Below are 19561 nucleotides of genomic sequence, written 5' to 3'. Positions count from 1 at the left end.
TGGGCACTGGCATTGACATGATGTCCCTGGCTGCCTGGAGGGCTTCAGGCGTAGATGGCATCCGGACATCTGGAGAGGCCTGCTCCGAAGGGGCCGGGCTACTCTGCTCACATGAGTCGGAGGCCTAGGGCCTGATGGAGATTGAGGACTACCCGACATGAGCCTAGCCTCTGTCCCAGACTTCCCTCAGTGCCACTGCAAAAAAGGGAGTGTCTCTGGTCCTCTTGGTGTGCCCCGTGGACAGGGAGCAGTGCCGACTGGACGATCGTACCGGAGGGTCTCCGTGTACAGACGCCGCAGTGCTGGGTACCAGTTCGGAGTGGCATACCGGGGTCGGGGCCAGCGTCGACTCCATCAGGATGGCCCTGAGTCTAATGTCCCTTTCTTTTTTATTTCGGGGCTTGAGAGACTTGCAGATCTTGCATCTTTCGCTGATATGGGTTTCTCCCAAGCAGTGCAGACAATCCATGTGCGGGTCGCTCCTTGAAATAGAGCACCTACAAGAGCCACACGACTTAAAGCCTCGAGTGCAGGGCCCGGGCTCAATGACTAACTAAACTAACTGAATTAGCTAACTGACTACAGGTACTACTGAACAGACAGAGTTCTGGGGACGAGCTGCAGCAAAGCTGGAGTTGAGCAGTTCCGACGCACCTTCACTGGTGGCAAGAAGGAACTGAGGGTGGGGGGAGTGCATCCTCCCTTATACCACGCCAGGCAGCCGCCGCTCCAGGGGTCGTGGCGGGGTGCTCCCCGCTACGGGTACTGCTAGGGGAAAAACTTCCGGCACCGGAGCACGTGGTGAGCATGCACACCTATTGTGGAATACACATGAGCAATCACTCGAAGAAGAACTTGGAAGGCTTTTTAAGGTCCATCTCTACTGGGACATCTTAAACAAAAACTCAGGACATTTAACATCAATACAGTCCTAACCAAATAAAAACCGTAGTGTGTGATTAAAAATTGTAGGGGAAAACAGAACAGAAAGGAAAATTATGCAACAAAAGTGGAAAATTATTCTAAGCAATATGCAAAAAGCTTAACTGAATATCCAATATAAAATCCTAAAAGAACACCCTTGATGGTGAAAGAAGCACATGAAGCTCAGAACACGTGAACGGTCACAGAAGAAAAGGCAAATTTGTTCACATGGTATTTTACTTCTTGTAGGCTAATGACAATCTGACCAAATGAAATGATGAGCAGAGTAGCCCGGTCCCTTCGGAGCAGGCCTCTCCAGATGTCCGGATGCCATCTACGCCTGAAGCCCTCCAGGCAGCCAGGGACATCATGTCAATGCCGGTGCCCAGAGCTCCGCTGATGTTGGCCCCATGCTCCAAAGGTAAGCTGCCACTGGGATCACCACAGTCGCCATCAGCCCGGTACCGGTCTCGGTAGTGATCAATGGCTCCATGTCTAGTTGGCAGCCGGTATCAAGTGGAGTGCCCCAAGGGTCGGTCCTGGGGCCGGTTTTGTTCAATATCTTCATAAATGATCTGGAGGATGATGTGGATTGCACTCTCAGCAAATTTGCGGATGATACTAAACTGGGAGGAGTGGTAGATACGCTGGAGGGGAGGGATAGGATACAGAAGGACCTAGACAAATTGGAGGATTGGGCCAAAAGAAATCTGATGAGGTTCAATAAGGATAAGTGCAGAGTCCTGCACTTAGGATGGAAGAATCCAATGCATCGCTACAGACTAGGGACCGAATGGCTAGGCAGCAGTTCTGTGGAAAAGGACCTAGGGGTGACAGTGGACGAGAAGCTGGATATGAGTCAGCAGTGTGCCCTTGTTGCCAAGAAGGCCAATGGCATTTTGGGATGTATAAGTAGGGGCATAGCGAGCAGATCGAGGGACGTGATCGTTCCCCTCTATTCGACATTGGTGAGGCCTCATCTGGAGTACTGTGTCCAGTTTTGGGCCCCACACTACAAGAAGGATGTGGATAAATTGGAGAGAGTCCAGCGAAGGGCAACAAAAATGATGAGGGGTCTAGAACACATGACTTATGAGGAGAGGCTGAGGGAGCTGGGATTGTTTAGCCTGCAGAAGAGAAGAATGAGGGGGGATTTGATAGCTGCTTTCAACTACCTGAAGGGGGGTTCCAAAGAGGATGGCTCTAGACTGTTCTCAATGGTAGCAGATGACAGAACGAGGAGTAATGGTCTCAAGTTGCAGTGGGGGAGGTTTAGATTGGATATTAGGAAAAACTTTTTCACTAAGAGGGTGGTGAAACACTGGAATGCGTTACCTAGGGAGGTGGTAGAATCTCCTTCCTTAGAGGTTTTTAAGGTCAGGCTTGACAAAGCCCTGGCTGGGATGATTTAACTGGGAATTGGTCCTGCTTCGAGCAGGGGGTTGGACTAGATGACCTTCAGGGGTCCCTTCCAACCCTGATATTCTATGATTCAAAGTGATATTAGGATCAGTTCTGGACTGCATTGTGTAACACAACTATGATTTGAATCAGTAACTCAGAAAGGCACTTCCTAACCAGAAAAATCTACACTGTGTCCCCATGAATAAACATGATTCCTTCCTAATGACAGCATTGTAGCTGCCAATAGACTAATCCTTACCACATGGAAAACTACAGATGTTTCCACAGACATTGATTTGCGACTGAAATACACTAGAGAGCTTTAAAACCTTTTCAATTTTAACTATCTCAAATTTGATTGATTTTGCTCATATGGAACAACAGGCTGACTTGTGTTTGGTGGTTTTTATACAAGTGATTAATACTAATACTTGGGCATTCTTGGTATTTAAAAAGTAAACTGAAAAAGAAAAAGAGCAAACGAGATGCCTTTGACAGTCATAGTACAGTGTATTCATTACATCTCCTGATCAAACTCAAAGTTTGCCAGGGATATAAAAGCACAATTAATACATAAAAACAAATATTAGCCTTCATTTTCTACAGTGAAAAGCATATGAAGTTCATCCATTATATTTTCATAGTATTGGATTATGTGGGTTTAATATTCAGTACATGAAATTTAATTCATTTGTAAAGGTTTGGTTGTATAAGATATACATTTTCAAATTTATGGGGAAAAATCATAACCTTACTACAGCTGGAAGGTCTAAAACAGGGGGTCTCAAACTGGGGGTCAGGACCCTTCAGGGGGTCATGAGGTTATTACATGGGGGAGTCAAGAGCTTTCAGCCTCCACCCCAAACCCAATTTTGCTTCCAGCATTTATAATGGTGTCAAATATATTAAAAAGTGTTTTTCATTTAAAAGAGGGGTCACGCTCAAAGGCTTGCTATGTGAAAGGGGTCACCAGTACAAAAGTTTGAGAACCACTGGTCTAAAACAATCTGTATTAATGTTCACAGTGAGATACATAAAAGTGTGTGAAAAATGAAATAATCCCCAACAGTTCAATTTAGGGATGGACCTGAGCAGCAAACTCTAAATTTATTCTCCCTCAAAGCCTGGGGATGTTGCAATCCAGGGTTTTGTTTGGTCTCCTCTCCAGTTTAAATTATTTCTCTTTACAATCAAAATCTCATAATGAAGCAGACTTGCCTGGATATCTTTCATTGTAAAGTATGCTATTGTTATTGAAATGTACTTGATAATGATGCAAATAATTTCTACAAGGAAAAATGAATGTATACGAACATGTAAAAACATAAAAAGAAATCTGTCCCACCTGCACATCTTTGTACTTTTCTTGTAAATCCATAAGCCGGTGATAAGCTTTAATTGCTTCTGAAAACTCTCCAATGTCTGTACTGGTAACAAGGTAGTTCTCCCAAATCTGCCAGTGTTCATAGTTACACTTGAGAGCTTCTTGGAGCGTGCGAAATGCTTGGATTCTAGGTAAGAATAAAAACAAAAGATTTGGCATATAACATATTAAATGCATTCTGTATTTACTTAAAGGCTACATAATTAATGAACACATTTTGAAAACAGATGCAACATTAAGATTAGTTGCTCAGAATTTACATGAAAGCCTGAGAATCCCTTTCTTTCATGCCCTTCCGCTCAAACCAGTTGATTACATAGCTTGCTAACTCATACCTGTTCTGAGATATCGCGCGCGCTCTCTCTCTCTCAGTGATACCAGTTGGCCTCAGTGAAGATTACATTGTTGTTAGCCTTCCTGCAATAATTCCTCCTCTATTATCATTCTAGTGACATATATCGAGTCAGTGGTCCTTGACCACTTTCAAATCCTTTCTCCCTGGGACAGCAACATAGGTAGATTATTGATTTGCCTCCTGAATACTCAGTAACCTCAGCTGTTAATAAATAAGCTGTTTTGCAGGACTTATTTGTTATCCACCTTCCTTTGAAAAGACATTGAGCTAGCCCTTAAATTCAGTAAGCACAGATAATGAAAAATACTCCATTAATCTCCCCTTACACATAATCTACAAAAGAAAAACCACATAATTTACTGTAGTAAGTTGTCTGCAAACACTTGATCAGATCATAAGGTTTTGATCAAGAAGCAAAAAAATGTAATTGTCATTAACCAACAATGATAAATACAACTTTGGCCCTTTCCAATTAACAGCAATGAAAGACACCTAGTATAATGGACAGACCTTTTACTATTGTTTGTTATGCATATAAAGAAAATATTACAATAAATACAACAATTGTATAGGAAAAAAAGAAAGCAGGTGTTTATTTAATCACTTCAGTAAATGTACATGCTGTTACATTTTGGCAAAATAAAACACTGTCATTCTTATTGCTTGGTAACTTTTTCTTGTTTTTTTAAAAAAGAACACAGTAGATTAAGAGATTCCAAAGCCAGAGGGACATTTGATCATCTAGTCTGACCTTCTGTATAACACACAGGCCATAGAACTTCACCAAAATAATTGTCTCCACTGTTATTTTAAATGCACCTTTGGGTTTAAATCTCCTCATACAGTTTGGCCATATGTACTGATATTTTCAATCTTGAATCTGAATTCTGCCAACAAATGATGACAAAGCAATCAACCCCTCACTGCGGTTGTAATCGATTTTTGAAAAATAAAATAGCTTTTTAATGCTGAGTTATTACAGTGGAAAGAAATATGAAAATGATGATTCAATTCACAGCACATCAAAAATATTTTCCAACACTTAATATTTTTGTCCGTGTTAAGGACATAAAATACTCTGCAATTTTGGCATGAGTTTTTCTTGATACCATAAAATTGAAGTCAAAGTCAAAAAAGTGAAGTAGAACACATCGCTCAATAGTGCCTTTGCCCTATGCTGTAAACGGGTAGGTGGAAATCATTCTGATGAAGAATACTTCTAATTATTAGGCATAGGACAATGCATACAGCCCTTGAAGTGTCATAGCATGCTTTGGAGGTTGAGAAGTAGTAGTCAAACACCAACATCCTCTGATTGGAAGAGGAAACATTTTGCATTTATCTACTTCTGAATTAAAACAGTGCATTCTGAGTGACTGCATAAACACCCTATCTTGTGAACAGGTAACACATTGTCTTTTTTAGAGTTCAACAGGGATAATGAATAAATAAGTAACTGTCTGATTCAATCTTCCTGATTTTGATGACCGATTGTGAAGTTCCTTCAAGACACTTCCACAAAGGCACCAGGAACTGAAGAAAAGGACATTTGGTCAAACAAACTAGGTCTGTTTATTTCTATTCCTCGTTTCAGCCTGGGCAGTCATTCTACTCCTTGCTTTCTTCTCTTCGTCTCTCCATAAATATGTCTAAACATCTCAGACTTATTTATAGCATTTGCTACAATGCATTTTCATGGCAATTTATTTCACGTGTTTACCACTTTGTGTGAACTCACTGTTCTTCTCCTCATTTTTATTTCATTTCATTAAAGTTAAACCACATAAATTGTTCAGAATGTCAGTTTTTAAAACAAAACGCTGGCAATTTCAATATACTTTCGTGCTTCTACTTTTCATTCTAAAGTTTTATTCTTTTTTGGTAGAAAATATAATGAGACACAGTCCAAGTACAGAGTATTATCTAAATTAAATTGTTCTTCCATATTCAGCCCTTGCAAGAATATTACCAAAACTTTATAGTAAAGTATAGAGAACTTTAATATTACAACAAGTGAAAATACAGAAATAAGAAATTAGCTGCTTTGAGTCTGGGTTTCCTCTGTTAATGGTTAATTTGGAGGGAAAAGAACAAGCAGGTTTATGCATACTAATCTCCATCTGCTTTTATGATGTCAATAGTAAACTACTACTTGTTCCCTCAAATCTCAAACTGAATATAGCATGAATCAATATAGGTTTGACTATATCCTCCGTTTTAAAATGGACATATCTTTTTTGGCTTCACAGTCCAATTAATTTCCATTTCTAGTATGAATAATTTTGATTTGTTTGTACTTAGTGTATAAGCGATGAATTATGAATTTGAAAATACCAGCTCCAAATTATTGCTCTTTACAAAGCTAATTAAATATATTTTTCTCCAATTGAAAGGTGATTAATTTCTAATTAGTATCACTGTAGGAAACCTACTGGGAGACTAGACTGAAGGGTAGAGGACTAGCATTAATGAGTAAACCACATCGTGAGAATAATCTCTCAGTGTTAGGAGAAAGGAAATCAGAAATATTTATTTTGGAAGCAGTATTCTCTAAACCTTTTGAAGTACTCACTTCTGTTTCAATCTGATATATGCAGTTGATAAATTGTTCCAGGCCTCAGCATTCTGCAATTACAACAGAGGAAGCACTTAAAATCAAAGACATTCCACTTATTTGGGAAAAATCATTTGAATAAAACGTAAAATTATAATAGATTTACATGACCAATTTTCCTTATCATATACATACATTAATAAATGCACATACATATTAAATATTAAGGTGGCAATAACATTAATTAAAAAGATAAAATTTGCCTGGTAAATAAACAAAATGATAGCAACAGTCAGAAATATAAGAGAAATGTTCAATTGTAAATGGTTAAATTAATTCTGTTCTGGCATTGTACATATTGAGCCTGATTCTGCTTTCACTTACACTGAAGAAAATCTGGAGTAACTCCACTGAAGTCAGAGCAGTGACAATGGTGTAAACCCAAAACAAGAACAGAACCAGAATATTTCAGTGAAATTCATTCCAGGGCTGAGGGCAACAGACTTATGGACCACTGAAGGCCCCAATGTTTTGCAGGCTTAGTTTAGACTTAACTAGTGTGATGACCTTGTGATAGACTTCTGCACAGAGTGAATTTCAGTTATTGTGACTAAGAGTATGTCTACACTACAAATGCTATAGGGCACAACTGCAGTGCTGCAGCTACACTGTTGTAGCACTATACTGAAGACACTTGCTACAGAGATGGAAAGGGTATTTCCGTTGCTGTAGTAAATCAACATAGCTAGGTCAACCTAAATTTTAGGTGTAGACCAGGACTAAGAGCCCAATCCTGCATCCTTTACTCAAATAAATCCCATTTAAACCATTAGGAAATCAACTGGTCTATTCCTGTGAATACAGACAGGACTGAGCTATACCAAACAAGTTGGAATGATTTTCATAAAAAGTTGGTTTTAATTTATAGTTTAACAATTCATATTCATGGATAGAAGAAAACGCACAACTGAGTTAATTTTCAGATTATACTGAGAATTTTATTTTAAATTTAAATTTAATTTTTTTTAGTAAAAATAAATGAATACCATCAATATACTTCTCCTGAAGCAGGGAGGATGAGACAGAGGTTTCTACTCCTAAGGCCAGACCACCTGATAGAACAGTGCGGGCCAACATACCCTTGTGTAGGCTCAAAGCATTCTTCCCTACATCACTTACACACAAAAAACAAAGGGAGTATAATCCTGCTGGCATCCTGTGAGCCTGGCAATGGTGGACACACACCTGCATGATGCACACATGTAAACGTGGATCCCAAACATCTCCCAGTTTGTGGGAGACTGAGTTCAATCTCAAATTTAGTTCCAAAGGCCAGTTATCTGCCATTTCTTCAGTGAGTGTTTCTAACTGAGATTAGTTTGCCACTTCCACAGAAAGATTAATTAAGCAGCACAGCTAACTGAAGAGTGCAGGAGGCTCCTTTAAAGTCTAGAGTGGACTACGCATTTTAACAAATTATCTGTTTAAGAATAGGCTCCTTCACTTCTAATATTTTTTAATCAAAAAGCACTTGGGCATTATCTGCTTTATTTTAATGTTGTATACCATAAAGGACTTTACCGGCTGTGGGTGTGTGTATGTAGATGAATAAAATAGAAAAGTCAAGTATCAAGCAAATCTTTTTGTGATGCTTAATGAGAAAATACATCCTTTATGAACAGGGTAAAAATTGAACAATTAGAACTAAGGAATGAACCACTTTTTTTTTTTTTGGGAGTCCCTGGCTTCTTTCACAAACTATTAGATGAGCAAAGATAAATCTTCAATAAATTGTACATACTTCAGGTTCCAACATCACACAGCGCTGAAATGCTTTGGCAGCACCGTCATAGCCTTCCAAAGCTAAATAGGCACAGCCCAAAGAAAACCACACACCCAACTGAAAAGAAAACAAAGAGAAAGGGAATTCAGTATGTATGTTCTGCACAAAATAAATTAGTTAAGATTCCTCCATTCTCAAATCCATACATTTCTTGGTGTTATACGGCATTGCTCTATATGTAGGACCCTTCACTTCCAGTTTTTATTTTGTTTAGAATTTTTTAGTGTTTATTATATTATTTGAAAAATGGGTGAAAATTAACTTCAGTTTTCTGGATAATTACTGGGGTTAATGTTGAGGGACACAGGAGAGGAAAAAAATGGAGAAAACTAAGTAGTGAAAGCAAAAGAAGTGTACTGCTGTGATTAATTATTTTTCTTTTAAAAACAGTTGACAGTTATGCTTGAGATAAGAGGTGTCAGTGTAAATTCTGAAAGTCAGGGGTAGAATAAGCTCTCAGCAGTTTTTTCAAAATGTCTTTTCAAAAGTTCATTCTCTTGCAGTCTTGGATGTACCTGAATTTAGAACAGTATTCTTTCCACATCTGCTGAGCTAGGCAGGACACTGAGGATGAGGGAAGCAGCATAGCTTGAATCTGGGAAGTTGGTGTGGTGAACTTTCCAGAATTCAAATGGAGTGGTGTTGCCATTGTCTGGAGACGGCATCGCCAGGTATGCATGGAGTTTACTCTCTCTTCATTAAATGTATTATTAGAGACCACACTATTACAACGGGGGTCAAAAAGCACAATAATTTTCCAGAATGACAATTTGTTCTTAAAAGCCTCAGGAGACACGAGTGACATAGCTCTGCGTGAAAATTTTAGAAAGCCTTTCTGAGTATTGCTCCCTGACTGGCAAAATGGACATGAAAGGATTTATTTTTTTCTAGAATCTCCCCAGATGTGCTTTTGTGCAAAGTTCTGCAGTGACTCTGTTGACCAGAGTGCCATACACTTCTGTGTTAGAGAACATTGTGTCTACTGAAGAACAAGATTCCAATTTCTTCTATGCTTCATACAATGACTGAAGCATTTTGATCAAAATTTGAGTTTTGTGCAAAGGATTTGCCTAGTTTCTCGAGTAGCTGCTTGAATTTTCAGCTTTTGCACTGCTGAACTCTTCATAATCTTACAGCTGAATGAGGACACTCCATGCCTTCTGAACACTCTGAATAACTAACTACAGACTACACCATCTCTTCAGTACTACAGCAATTGGAAGGCTGCATTCAAATTTGTTCTCTTTGCAGACATCACAGAAGATATTTTTCATCTTATTGAAATACATGAAAATAGTACTAGCCTCAATTATTAACTTCCTTAAATTAGCCATTTCTGGAATACCTATTGCATGAGAGACAGCAATGTACAGTAGGAGACCTGGGCAAGACAAACAAGCAATTCAGGTTTTTCATTCAGCTTTACTTCCAATGTTACCTTCATGCAGTAAGAGGCAGAGCTGAGCAAATATGACTTGGTCAGGTTGATTGAATTTGGCAGGGATTTTCACAGCCAGGCAAAACTTTCACACAAAATCTCCCAAAAGGCCATCATCAAGGCCTAACTTTTACCCTGAGAAGTACAGGGCACAGAGAAATTCACTTATTACATCACATCAATCTTGATTTTTCTTCTGTGCCTGTGTGAATGTTGCTTCCAATGTACATTTATTTCTGTTTTTGCTTACTTCTCTTAGCCTTAAGTTTGCCTTCCAAATGTTCTTTAATCTGGGGAGCCCAGGTGCTGACTTCTATGGCACAACATGGGCAGTGCAAACATTCAAACTCACTCTCTTGTTCTGTTTTTCTTTTTTAAAACTTAAAAAACAAAATCCCTTGTATTCTGAAAAAGTTAAGATGTAGTTTTTTGATTATGATAGATGAAAAGTGGAAGTAGTTCACACTGAACTGATGTTTAAATAAATCTTCTCTGTACAAAATTTAAGTACACAGGGTAGAGAAATTCTACTCTCTCTCAGAAAAGGCCTACTGCAGCAACTAAAATGGATTGCTATCACAGAGAGAACAGAGAGTAGGTGAGGGGTGACTAATATTCCTGGACGAGCAGTGGGCGGAGGGCAGAGAGTACCCAGCAGATGAGGGGTGTCTGGTACTCTAGGTACAGTGGGTGGGGGGTGCCCGGCAGAGGAGGGGGTGCCCGGCATTCATAGGGGCCTGTGGATGGAGAAGGGGTACACAGTATTTCTGGGGGCTGCAGGAGGGCCACTACCGTCCCTTGCCACATGACATCCTCTCAGAAGAGCTGAGAATAGGTGGAAACTCTGTCTATATGATATTTAGATATAACCTTGTATTATAAGAAGTAATATCTTCCAAACAAAATATAGAGCAGTTTTTTGTCCTAAGTTTTTAACAATCATACACAAAAGTATAAAATATACGTGAATTGCTTAATTCTCCACACAAGGTTTGTGCTTACAGCGCACAGCACCAATGCACATCGGTTTAGAAAAGCAAGTGAATAACACTCAAAAGTTTGCATCCTTTCTTGTATCTTGTGAGAAAATTATGTTCATTTTTGGGTCCTGGCTATAAATATTGTTAATGATAAAAAAATTTGTTTTGCAGTACAAAATTACATTTTCTACATAAAATGTCTGATAATTAAAAATGAATGATAGCCGCAAAAGCTATGATGTTACAATATTAAATGTTCCTACTAATTACAATTTTTAAAAAAAAACTAACATTTTTAGAGAGAGAAAACTGCCAATAATGTGTTTAGTTTTTTTGTTTTGAATGCAGCAAACTTGTTGATAAGCTTCAACTAGCATTACCTACAAACACACTTCTAATCCTTTTTTGTGCAATAATTAGATGTCGAGGCACTGCTTAAGCGAGTAAAGACACTCCTGAATCCTGAGAGTATGTATGCAGGTATGTACCCTACAGGGCTCTCTATTCACCCAAGCAGTGCCTCCCTTGTCTATACTTCTGTTTTTACCAGTGTAATGTCCTGCTGCTGGAGTCTTTTCCCACCACAAGGAAAGGCTCCAGCAGTGGGAAAACTGTCAGCAACCTGCTGCCTGAGCCTTTCCTTGCCACAGGGAAAGACTTCAGCAGCAGGGAAACACTCCCCCAATGCCGCCCCACTGCCAGATCCTTTCACTGACAGGTAGCTACACACCACAGAGTGGGCGCAGTTTGATTTTCACTGTGGCATGCAACTACTCATACACGATATGCCGTAGTAAGAGGTGTGCAGAGTAGATGTCTTTAAAAGCTAAAGAAGTGAGTTGGTCAAACAGTAACTTTTCCAACAATAGCAAGTTAAGATAAACAGTACTATCTTTCAGAACAAGTAATCTGATTTTGGTACTGAGTCCTAAATACATTGATAAAACATTTTCTGAAGTCCTTGCTGGTTAAACACATCCATAAAAAAAAAATCAAACTGGATTTCAACATTTCAAAACATTTTATAATCAGCTGGGGAATTGTTCCAGACTCTAATATCTAGTGTAAAAAGCCTCCATCATTCAAAGTGCCAAGATAAGAATAATGAAAGAAAGAGTCACTATTTTTGCAGGAAGGAAAAAAAATTGGGTCAGATTATGTTATCCTTAATTCATACTGTGTAGCAATATCTTATTCCACACTGTCCTTTTGATTTCAACATAACTACTTGTGGAGGAAGGTTTTTATGAGGGTAAAGGTGTCACAAACTACCCTATTGTAACAAAATTAACACAACGGGTCCATTTTTCTGCTGATCTTGTAGCAAGCCATTAACATAGGCTCTCACTATGAAAGTACATACAAAGTGTTACAATTAGCAATTCAGGGCCCAGACCAGGTCAGTGACCAAAAGCTGGTAGCTCAAATGAACCTTGCATCAGGATACTCATTATGATGCACATTTCTATCCACACTAGTCTCCTACTTTCAGCTTGTCCACCCCACCCACACCAGTCCAACCAGACCAGTAATTCCCTTTTATTGATATTAAAAATTAATTGATTTTATTCTTTCAACATTTTCAGTTTTCATTGGGCTGCAGATAACTGTATTGAAAAGACACAGCAGCTTTCTACATGTCATGGAAGGTAGATGGGTTTGACAGCTGAAAGTAGAGACTTTTGGCGTTCAGGACTCTATGGGAGTTGTTTTTGACACCCACAAAGCAGTTGAGGGTTTTGGTATTGGGGAGGGGCTGCATCTCCTTTCTCCCACTCTCAAAATTTTTGGCAGGCTAGAAGGTGACTCTAAATGTGGGACAGAGTAAGATTTGAATTCTTCATGCCTCATCCCAGGAAACCTTGTTAGCAAGAACCACCCAATACTGCCCAACATATGCAGGAACACCTAAAAATAAAAGTAGTATATTAGCTTGATCTTTCTGCTAAAATGATCATCCATGAAATACTTATCTATGCTGACATTGAAAGTATTGTTAGGTTTCTGAGTCAACATCCCTGGGAGACGCAAAGGGGAATTCAAACCTTTCAGGCTCTCTGCAGACTTAGGCAGACATTACATCGGTTTATATTTAGTTCACATTTTAAGCCATACGATCTACAAACTTTGTTTTTAAAACACAAAAAGCTTAGATTCTGGAAAACAATTATTGGTGCTTTTAAAATAAAGTTATAAAAAGCATTGCAGAAGAAAAGTTTGGCACTACTACGACTATCAAGGTTGCCCAATACGTCCTACTGTAAGACCCATTTTTCAGTTGCTTAGAACATTACATTAACTGTTTTGGCTGAAATTTTAGAGGCTGGGTGTCAGAGTCATAGAATATCAGGGTTGGAAGGGACCTCAGGAGGTCATCTAGTCCAACCCCCTGCTCAAAGCAGGACCAATCCCCAACTAAATCATCCCAGCCAGGGCTTTGTCAAGCCTGACCTTAAAAACTTCTAAGGAAGGAGATTCCACCACCTCCGTAGGTAACACATTCCAGTGTTTCACCACCCTCCTAGTGAAAAAGTTTTTCCTAATATCCAACCTAAACCTCCCCCACTGCAACTTGTGACCATTACTCCTTGTTTTGTCATCTGCTACCGCTGAGAGCAGTCTAGATCCATCCTCTTTGGAACCCCCTTTCAGGCAGTTGAAAGCAGCTATCAAATCCCCCCTCATTCTTCTCTTTTGCAGACTAAACAATCCCAGCTCCCTCAGCCTCTCCTCATAAGTCATGTGTTCCAGTCTCCTAATAATTTTTGTTGCCCTCTGCTGGACGTTTTCCAATTTTTCCACATTCTTCTTGTAGTGTGGGGCCCAAAACTGGGGACAGTACTCCAGATGAGGCCTCACCAATGTTGAATAGAAGGGAAGGATCACGTCCCTCGATCTGCTGGCAATGCCCCTACTTATACATCCCAAAATGCCATTGGCCTTCTTGGCAACAAGGGCACACTGTTGACTCATATCCAGCTTCTCGTCCACTGTAATCCCTAGGTCCTTTTCTGCAGGACTGCTGCCTAGCCATTTGGTCCCTAGTCTGTAGCAGTGCAAGGGATTCTTCCATCCTAAGTGCAGGACTCTGCACTTGTCCTTGTTGAACCTCATCAGATTTCTTTTGGCCCAATCCTCTAATTTGTCTAGGTCCCTCTGTATCCTATCCCTGCCCTCCAGCGTATCTACCACTCCTCCCAGTTTAGTGTCATCTGCAAACTTGCTGAGGGTGCAATCCACACCATCCTCCAGATCATTTATGAAGATATTGAACAAAACCGGCCCAAGGACCGACCCTTGGGGCACTCCACTTGGTACCTGCTGCCAACTAGACATGGAGCCATTGATCACAACCCATTGAGCCCGATAATCTAGCCAACTGTCTATCCACCTTATCGTCCATTCATCCAGCCCATACTACTTTAACTTGCTGGCAAGAATACCGTGGGAGACTGTGTCAAAACCTTTGCTAAAGTCAAGGAACAACACGTCCACTGCTTTCCCCTCATCCACAGAGCCAGTTATCTTGTCATAGAAGGCAATTAGATTAGTCAGGCATGACTTGCCCTTGGTGAATCCATGCTGACTGTTCCTGATCACTTTCCTCTCCTCTAAGAGCTTCAAAATGGATTCCTTGAGGATCTGCTCCATGATTTTTCCAGGAACTGAGGTGAGGTTGACTGGCTTGTAGTTCCCCGGATCCTCCTCCTTCCCTTTTTTAAAGATGGGCACTACATTAGCCTTTTTCCAGTCGTCTGCGACTTCCCCCGATCGGCATGAGTTTTCAAGGATAATGGCCAATGGCTCTGCAATCACATCCGCCAACTCCTTTAGCACTCTCGGATGCAGCGCATCCGACTCCATGGACTTGTTCTCGTCCAGCTTTTCTAAATAGTCCCGAACCACTTCTTTCTCCACAGAGGCCTGGTCACCTCCTCCCCATGCTGTGCTGCCCAGTGCAGCAGTCTGGGAGCTGACCTTGTTCATGAAGACAGAGGCAAAAAAAGCACCGAGTGCATTAGCTTTTTCCACATCCTCTGTCACTAGGTTGTCTCTGTCATTCAGTAAGGGGCCCACACTTTCCTTGACTTTCCCCCTCAGATGAATCTTTTTTGGAAAATTTCAGCCAATGCTGTTCAGCCATTTCTGAAACAGGGATACTATGCTGTTTTCCCATGTTCAATGCAGAGGCAATGAGAGCAGGACCTTGGGTTGGGGAGGGAGTAGATTGATACGACGAGCCTAGGGGGAAAAGACTTGGACTGGAGGCTGGAAGTGGAAGGAGAGAGAAACTGGGACTGGAAGCTGGGGATGAGCATGGGACTCACTGGGCAAGAAGACTGGGACAGGATCCAGGTGGGAGCAAGGAGGTGGAGGGAGAAACGAGAGAAATCTGACAAGGAACCAGAGAACGAGGGGAGAACTGGGATTGGCTGGGCATAGAGATTGGGAGTACTCTGATTAGACGAGGAGATTGAGAGGGAGGCTGGGACCAGAAGCCAATGGAGACAGGGAATGTGGGCACAGGGGTGTCCACAGGCCATGAAAGAAACAGACAGATCAGACAAGGAGCCAGGAGGGTGGAGCTAGGCTTGCTGAGCAATGAGACTATGACTTGGATGAAAAGCCTGAGGAGCGAAGACTGGGACTGGATAAGCGAGGAAAGTGAGACAGGGGTGAGGAGTAGGGGGTGGGACAAAGACAGCGACAGGTTGTATGGGGAGGGGGAAAGAGACAGAACGGTCAAGCTTGGGGAAAACAGGCAGAAGAATCAGTGCCTACTAGAGCACAGTTCTCTCAAGAGCCTGGACTGGAACACAAGATTCATGAGTCTCAGTATTCCTTTGCTGTACACAAATATCTGTGAAACCCACTGGCAATATGTTCCATCCCAATCTCATGCTATTTCACAGGGTTATGTAACGAAAGAGACTATTGTCTGCTTCATTTGTTGCAGAATCTGGAAGTTGTATAGTGAATGAGACAGCGGATCTATGTAAAGAAAGGACAGTCTCATGGTTAAGACAGTTGAATGCCATCCTGGAAAACTGGATTCTCTCTCTGCCACAGAGTTCCTAAATGATACTAGTCAAGTTACTGACACCAAACTTTCCACAGGTAGTCACTAATTGTGCATTCCTCATTTTCTGGGTACCCAACTTGACACCCTGTGGGGTCTGAATTAAAGTGGTGAGCACTCACAACTGGAGCTGAAGTCAATGGGAGATGTGGTTTGAATGATTTAAATACTATGTACTTTGAAAAATCAGGTCCTAGGAGTCTCAATTTGGGCACCCATAGTTAGCTGAAATCTTGATCTTAATTTCTGTGCCTCAGTTCCCCCTTTGTTCAGTAATGGCCATTCTGACTACTATAGGCAGCGGCCTTTGAAGTTTTTATGCCTCTTTTGTGACCCCCCATCAAAACCAATTAATGAATCCATTTACTTCGATCCTCTGCTGTATTGAGGTAACATTTATTTGTCCTTTGAACATCTAGAAAGAGTACATGTACCTTCTCTAAGTGTTTCTAAGGTGGGTAATGACATTTTTGACTAAGATGAAAAGTGAACAAGATACGCTGCTAGTTTAGAGACGGATTTGGCAGTATTCTGTGCAGAAAGAATAAGAATTCCACTTTATTGGGCAGGGCATCAAATCCGACTACTCTGCTGGCTGATGTAATAATTTCTCTGAGGAAAGCGACTGAAAAGTAGTGTAAGGCAAACTTTGTCAGAGGTTCAAAAAATAAATTTTGTCAAGGCTTGTGAAACTAGGTTAAAGTTCCTTTTTGGCACTAGTTTGTTGGTTTGATATCCAAGTCTGTCCATTGATTAGAAAAACAGAGATGAGACTGAACTGTGAAGATTCAGTTCAAAGCAGATACCATCATATGATGATAATTTAGGCTCAGATCTGTGTTATACCTTGTGATCAGGAAGCCCAAGGCAAGTTTAGAATAAAAGTTCAACCCTGTTTGTTTACATAAATTACCTTTGCCCACTGCCTCACTCGCTACAAGGCTGACTGATTTTCAAAAGGGAAATTCTTGAGAGTAAGACTTTTATTGCATTGTTTGAAGCTTTGAAATCCAGTTGCAGTCAATGGCAAGCTGACTTCCAGAGAGATACTGATATATGACCTATTTGCAGGCTATCTCAAATCCGTGCAGGCTAGCATGCAAAGTTATCTGAGCCACATGGTCTGGTCTGCTACTTTCAGAAAAGTGCTTGCAGTGTTGTTATAGCCATGTTGGTCCCAAGATAGTAGAGGGACAAGGTGGGTGAGGCAATATCTTTTACTGGACCAACTTCCGTTAGTGAAAGAGAGCACTTTGAGCTACACAGAGCTCTTCTTCAGCTCTGGGAAAGGTACTCAAGTGTCACAGCTAAATAAAGGTGTTAGTTAACTCAATAGGTGGAAGAAGTCTCAAGGCTTCTCAAGTTAACTCAACTATCACCCTTCCTCTCCTTCTAATTCACATGCTGTAATTCTATTGGGGAAGTGAGTCAGTAACATAAATGGGATTGTATATGTGTCAAGAGTTCTTACTGGCAGATTACTGGGCTGCCAACTGTCACCGGAATGGCCACAACCCATTGTAGCAAGACTCTGGCTGTGAAAATGTAAGCCATTTCTAGCCTCAGTCTCAAAAACCAGGTTAGGAAGAATAGTCAATATCCTTATCTAAGAAATCTTTGGGAACACCGGATTCTGTTCACAGAAATCAGAAAGTTTTTTTGATCAATGCTAGCAAGGAAGAATAGATTCTTAGCAACAGAGAATGTGTCATTTATGTAGTTGAATCATTCATAATTTTTGGGAGGAACCTACATTTCTTCTAAGATATTCTGGAACAGAGAATTAACTTTTGGAAGGATACATTTTAGGCAGATCTTTAGAAGACAATGGTGTATGAAAAACTTCAGTATCCAAGGGGGGAGGGGCGGGGCGGCGGGCGGGCAAGATACATTATTTTGTCCAACTTGTCTCAAACAATTTGCTTCTAAATCATAGGTAGAACATCCTGAGGAACAGGAAATTTCTCTCTCCTATATGGAGGAAAGCTGCTCATTTTTATTTGTTTTGGACTGGCTTTCATTTAAAAGCTTTCTTTGGATGGAACACAAAAAATGAAGAGCACCTCTCAGCAGAATGCTTGTTAGTTTTACGCTTTAAGGAATAAAACCTGCTGCCCTTTATTAACCAAAACTCCTCTTGCCTTAAGTGGGAATTTTGCCTGAATAATAGCAGCTGAATTTGACTCTAAATACTTTTTTCCCTTTGCATTTCCCATGGGAGACAGGGACCAGGAAGACAAGAATGGATCTTTCTTCCTTTTTTAGCTTCTAATGTGTATATAATTTGAGTGACCTTGAGTCCTTGTATGAATCAGAATCAGGCTCTGACTCACTGGAATCAAACATGTCATTTAAGCATTGAATCACTTCAGGATTTAAATTCTTAATGCTTCAGGGAAATATTTTCCTACAGGGTGATTTGTTTCTGCAGAACTACAATTAGCCTTGATGGTTTTTGTACGATTCTGTGGAAAGACAGGAGATTTGGAGGGGGAGGAATTATATGCCATCTTCTCATGGACCTGGGGAACAGTTATGAGAAGCACAATATACAGACATAGAAGAGGGGAAAGCACATTATAATATCTATATCCTTTACAGGACAGGCATTACTGGAGTGGGCATCACACATAATAGTAACCAAAAAAGTGATTCTATAGAAAATGTACCTCTGTATACAGCGGGGTAAATGTGGGTGGAATCTGACAAGCTACTCACCTTGGAGAGAAAAGCAGAAGTCCTGAGTTGCACTTATTGCAGACAGAGATTCTGGTATGCAGAGAAATAGGATAATAGTTCAATGAATGTCAATTGCACCCAAAAATAGAAGAGTAAGAGAAACTAATTACCACAACATTTAGAAAGGTGAGGTTGGAAAAGAACTGTCAAGCTGCTCAAAACTGATATGAAAGACAGTGTTGCAGTCCAGACATGCAAGAGATCTGGGCTCAATTTCTGGCTCTGCACAGACTTTTTTGGTGACCACAGGCAGGTCATTTAATATCTGTGCCTCACTTTTCTCTCTATACAATGGGGATAATATCACTTTCTTTCTCCCAACCTGTATCTGTCTTGTCTATTCAGATTTTAAACTATATGTTCATTCACTGCCTAGTACAACAGTGACCTGATCTTGACTGGGGCCTTTAGGTACTACTCTAATGCAAATTACCACCACCACAAGCACAGCAGTGATCATGAGTAAGGGTACAATTCTGTCATGGAGGCCACGGATTCCGTGACTTTCCAGGACCTCCATGACTTCTTCTGCATCGGCAGGGCTGAAGTAGCTGTCAATCCCACGGACGCTGGAGCAGCAGCCCAGGGCTGAAGCAGTGTGGAGGGGGTGGACAATCTGCCCCAGGGCTGCCGGAGCAGCATTCCATAGGGCTGGCAGAGCAGTGGCCTGGGGCCATCCATGGGGCAGCTGAAGCAGCTGCTGGAGGCCAGCCCCTGTGCTGCTCCCATTGTTACCCCCAGACCTCCCAGGTATTTTTTTAGTAAAAGTTAGGGACAGGTCACAGGCTTCTCTGAATTTTTGTTTATTGCCCACAACCTGCCCCTGACTTTTACTAAAAATACCTGTGACAGACAGACAC

General features: G+C 40.8%; 1 protein-coding gene across 2 annotated transcripts in view; it reads right to left on the bottom strand.

The window, feature by feature from the left end:
- The window catches only part of TTC27 (tetratricopeptide repeat domain 27), a 197549-nt gene that overhangs the window by 34134 nt on the left and 143854 nt on the right, over positions 1-19561 (bottom strand). For both annotated transcript variants that reach the window (XM_077813550.1, XM_077813549.1), the window contains 3 exons: positions 8423-8521; positions 6640-6692; positions 3674-3839 (listed from right to left, as the gene is read on the bottom strand). In XM_077813550.1, the coding sequence (XP_077669676.1) occupies positions 3674-3839; positions 6640-6692; positions 8423-8521 (318 nt within the window). The remainder of the gene's footprint in view (positions 1-3673; positions 3840-6639; positions 6693-8422; positions 8522-19561) is intronic.

This window comes from Eretmochelys imbricata, chromosome 3 (genome assembly GCF_965152235.1).
Source record: "Eretmochelys imbricata isolate rEreImb1 chromosome 3, rEreImb1.hap1, whole genome shotgun sequence".
Classification (NCBI taxonomy): Eukaryota; Metazoa; Chordata; order Testudines; family Cheloniidae; genus Eretmochelys; species Eretmochelys imbricata.
The sequence above is the reverse complement of the archived record's forward strand: the minus strand, read 5'-3'. Positions and strand labels throughout refer to the sequence as shown.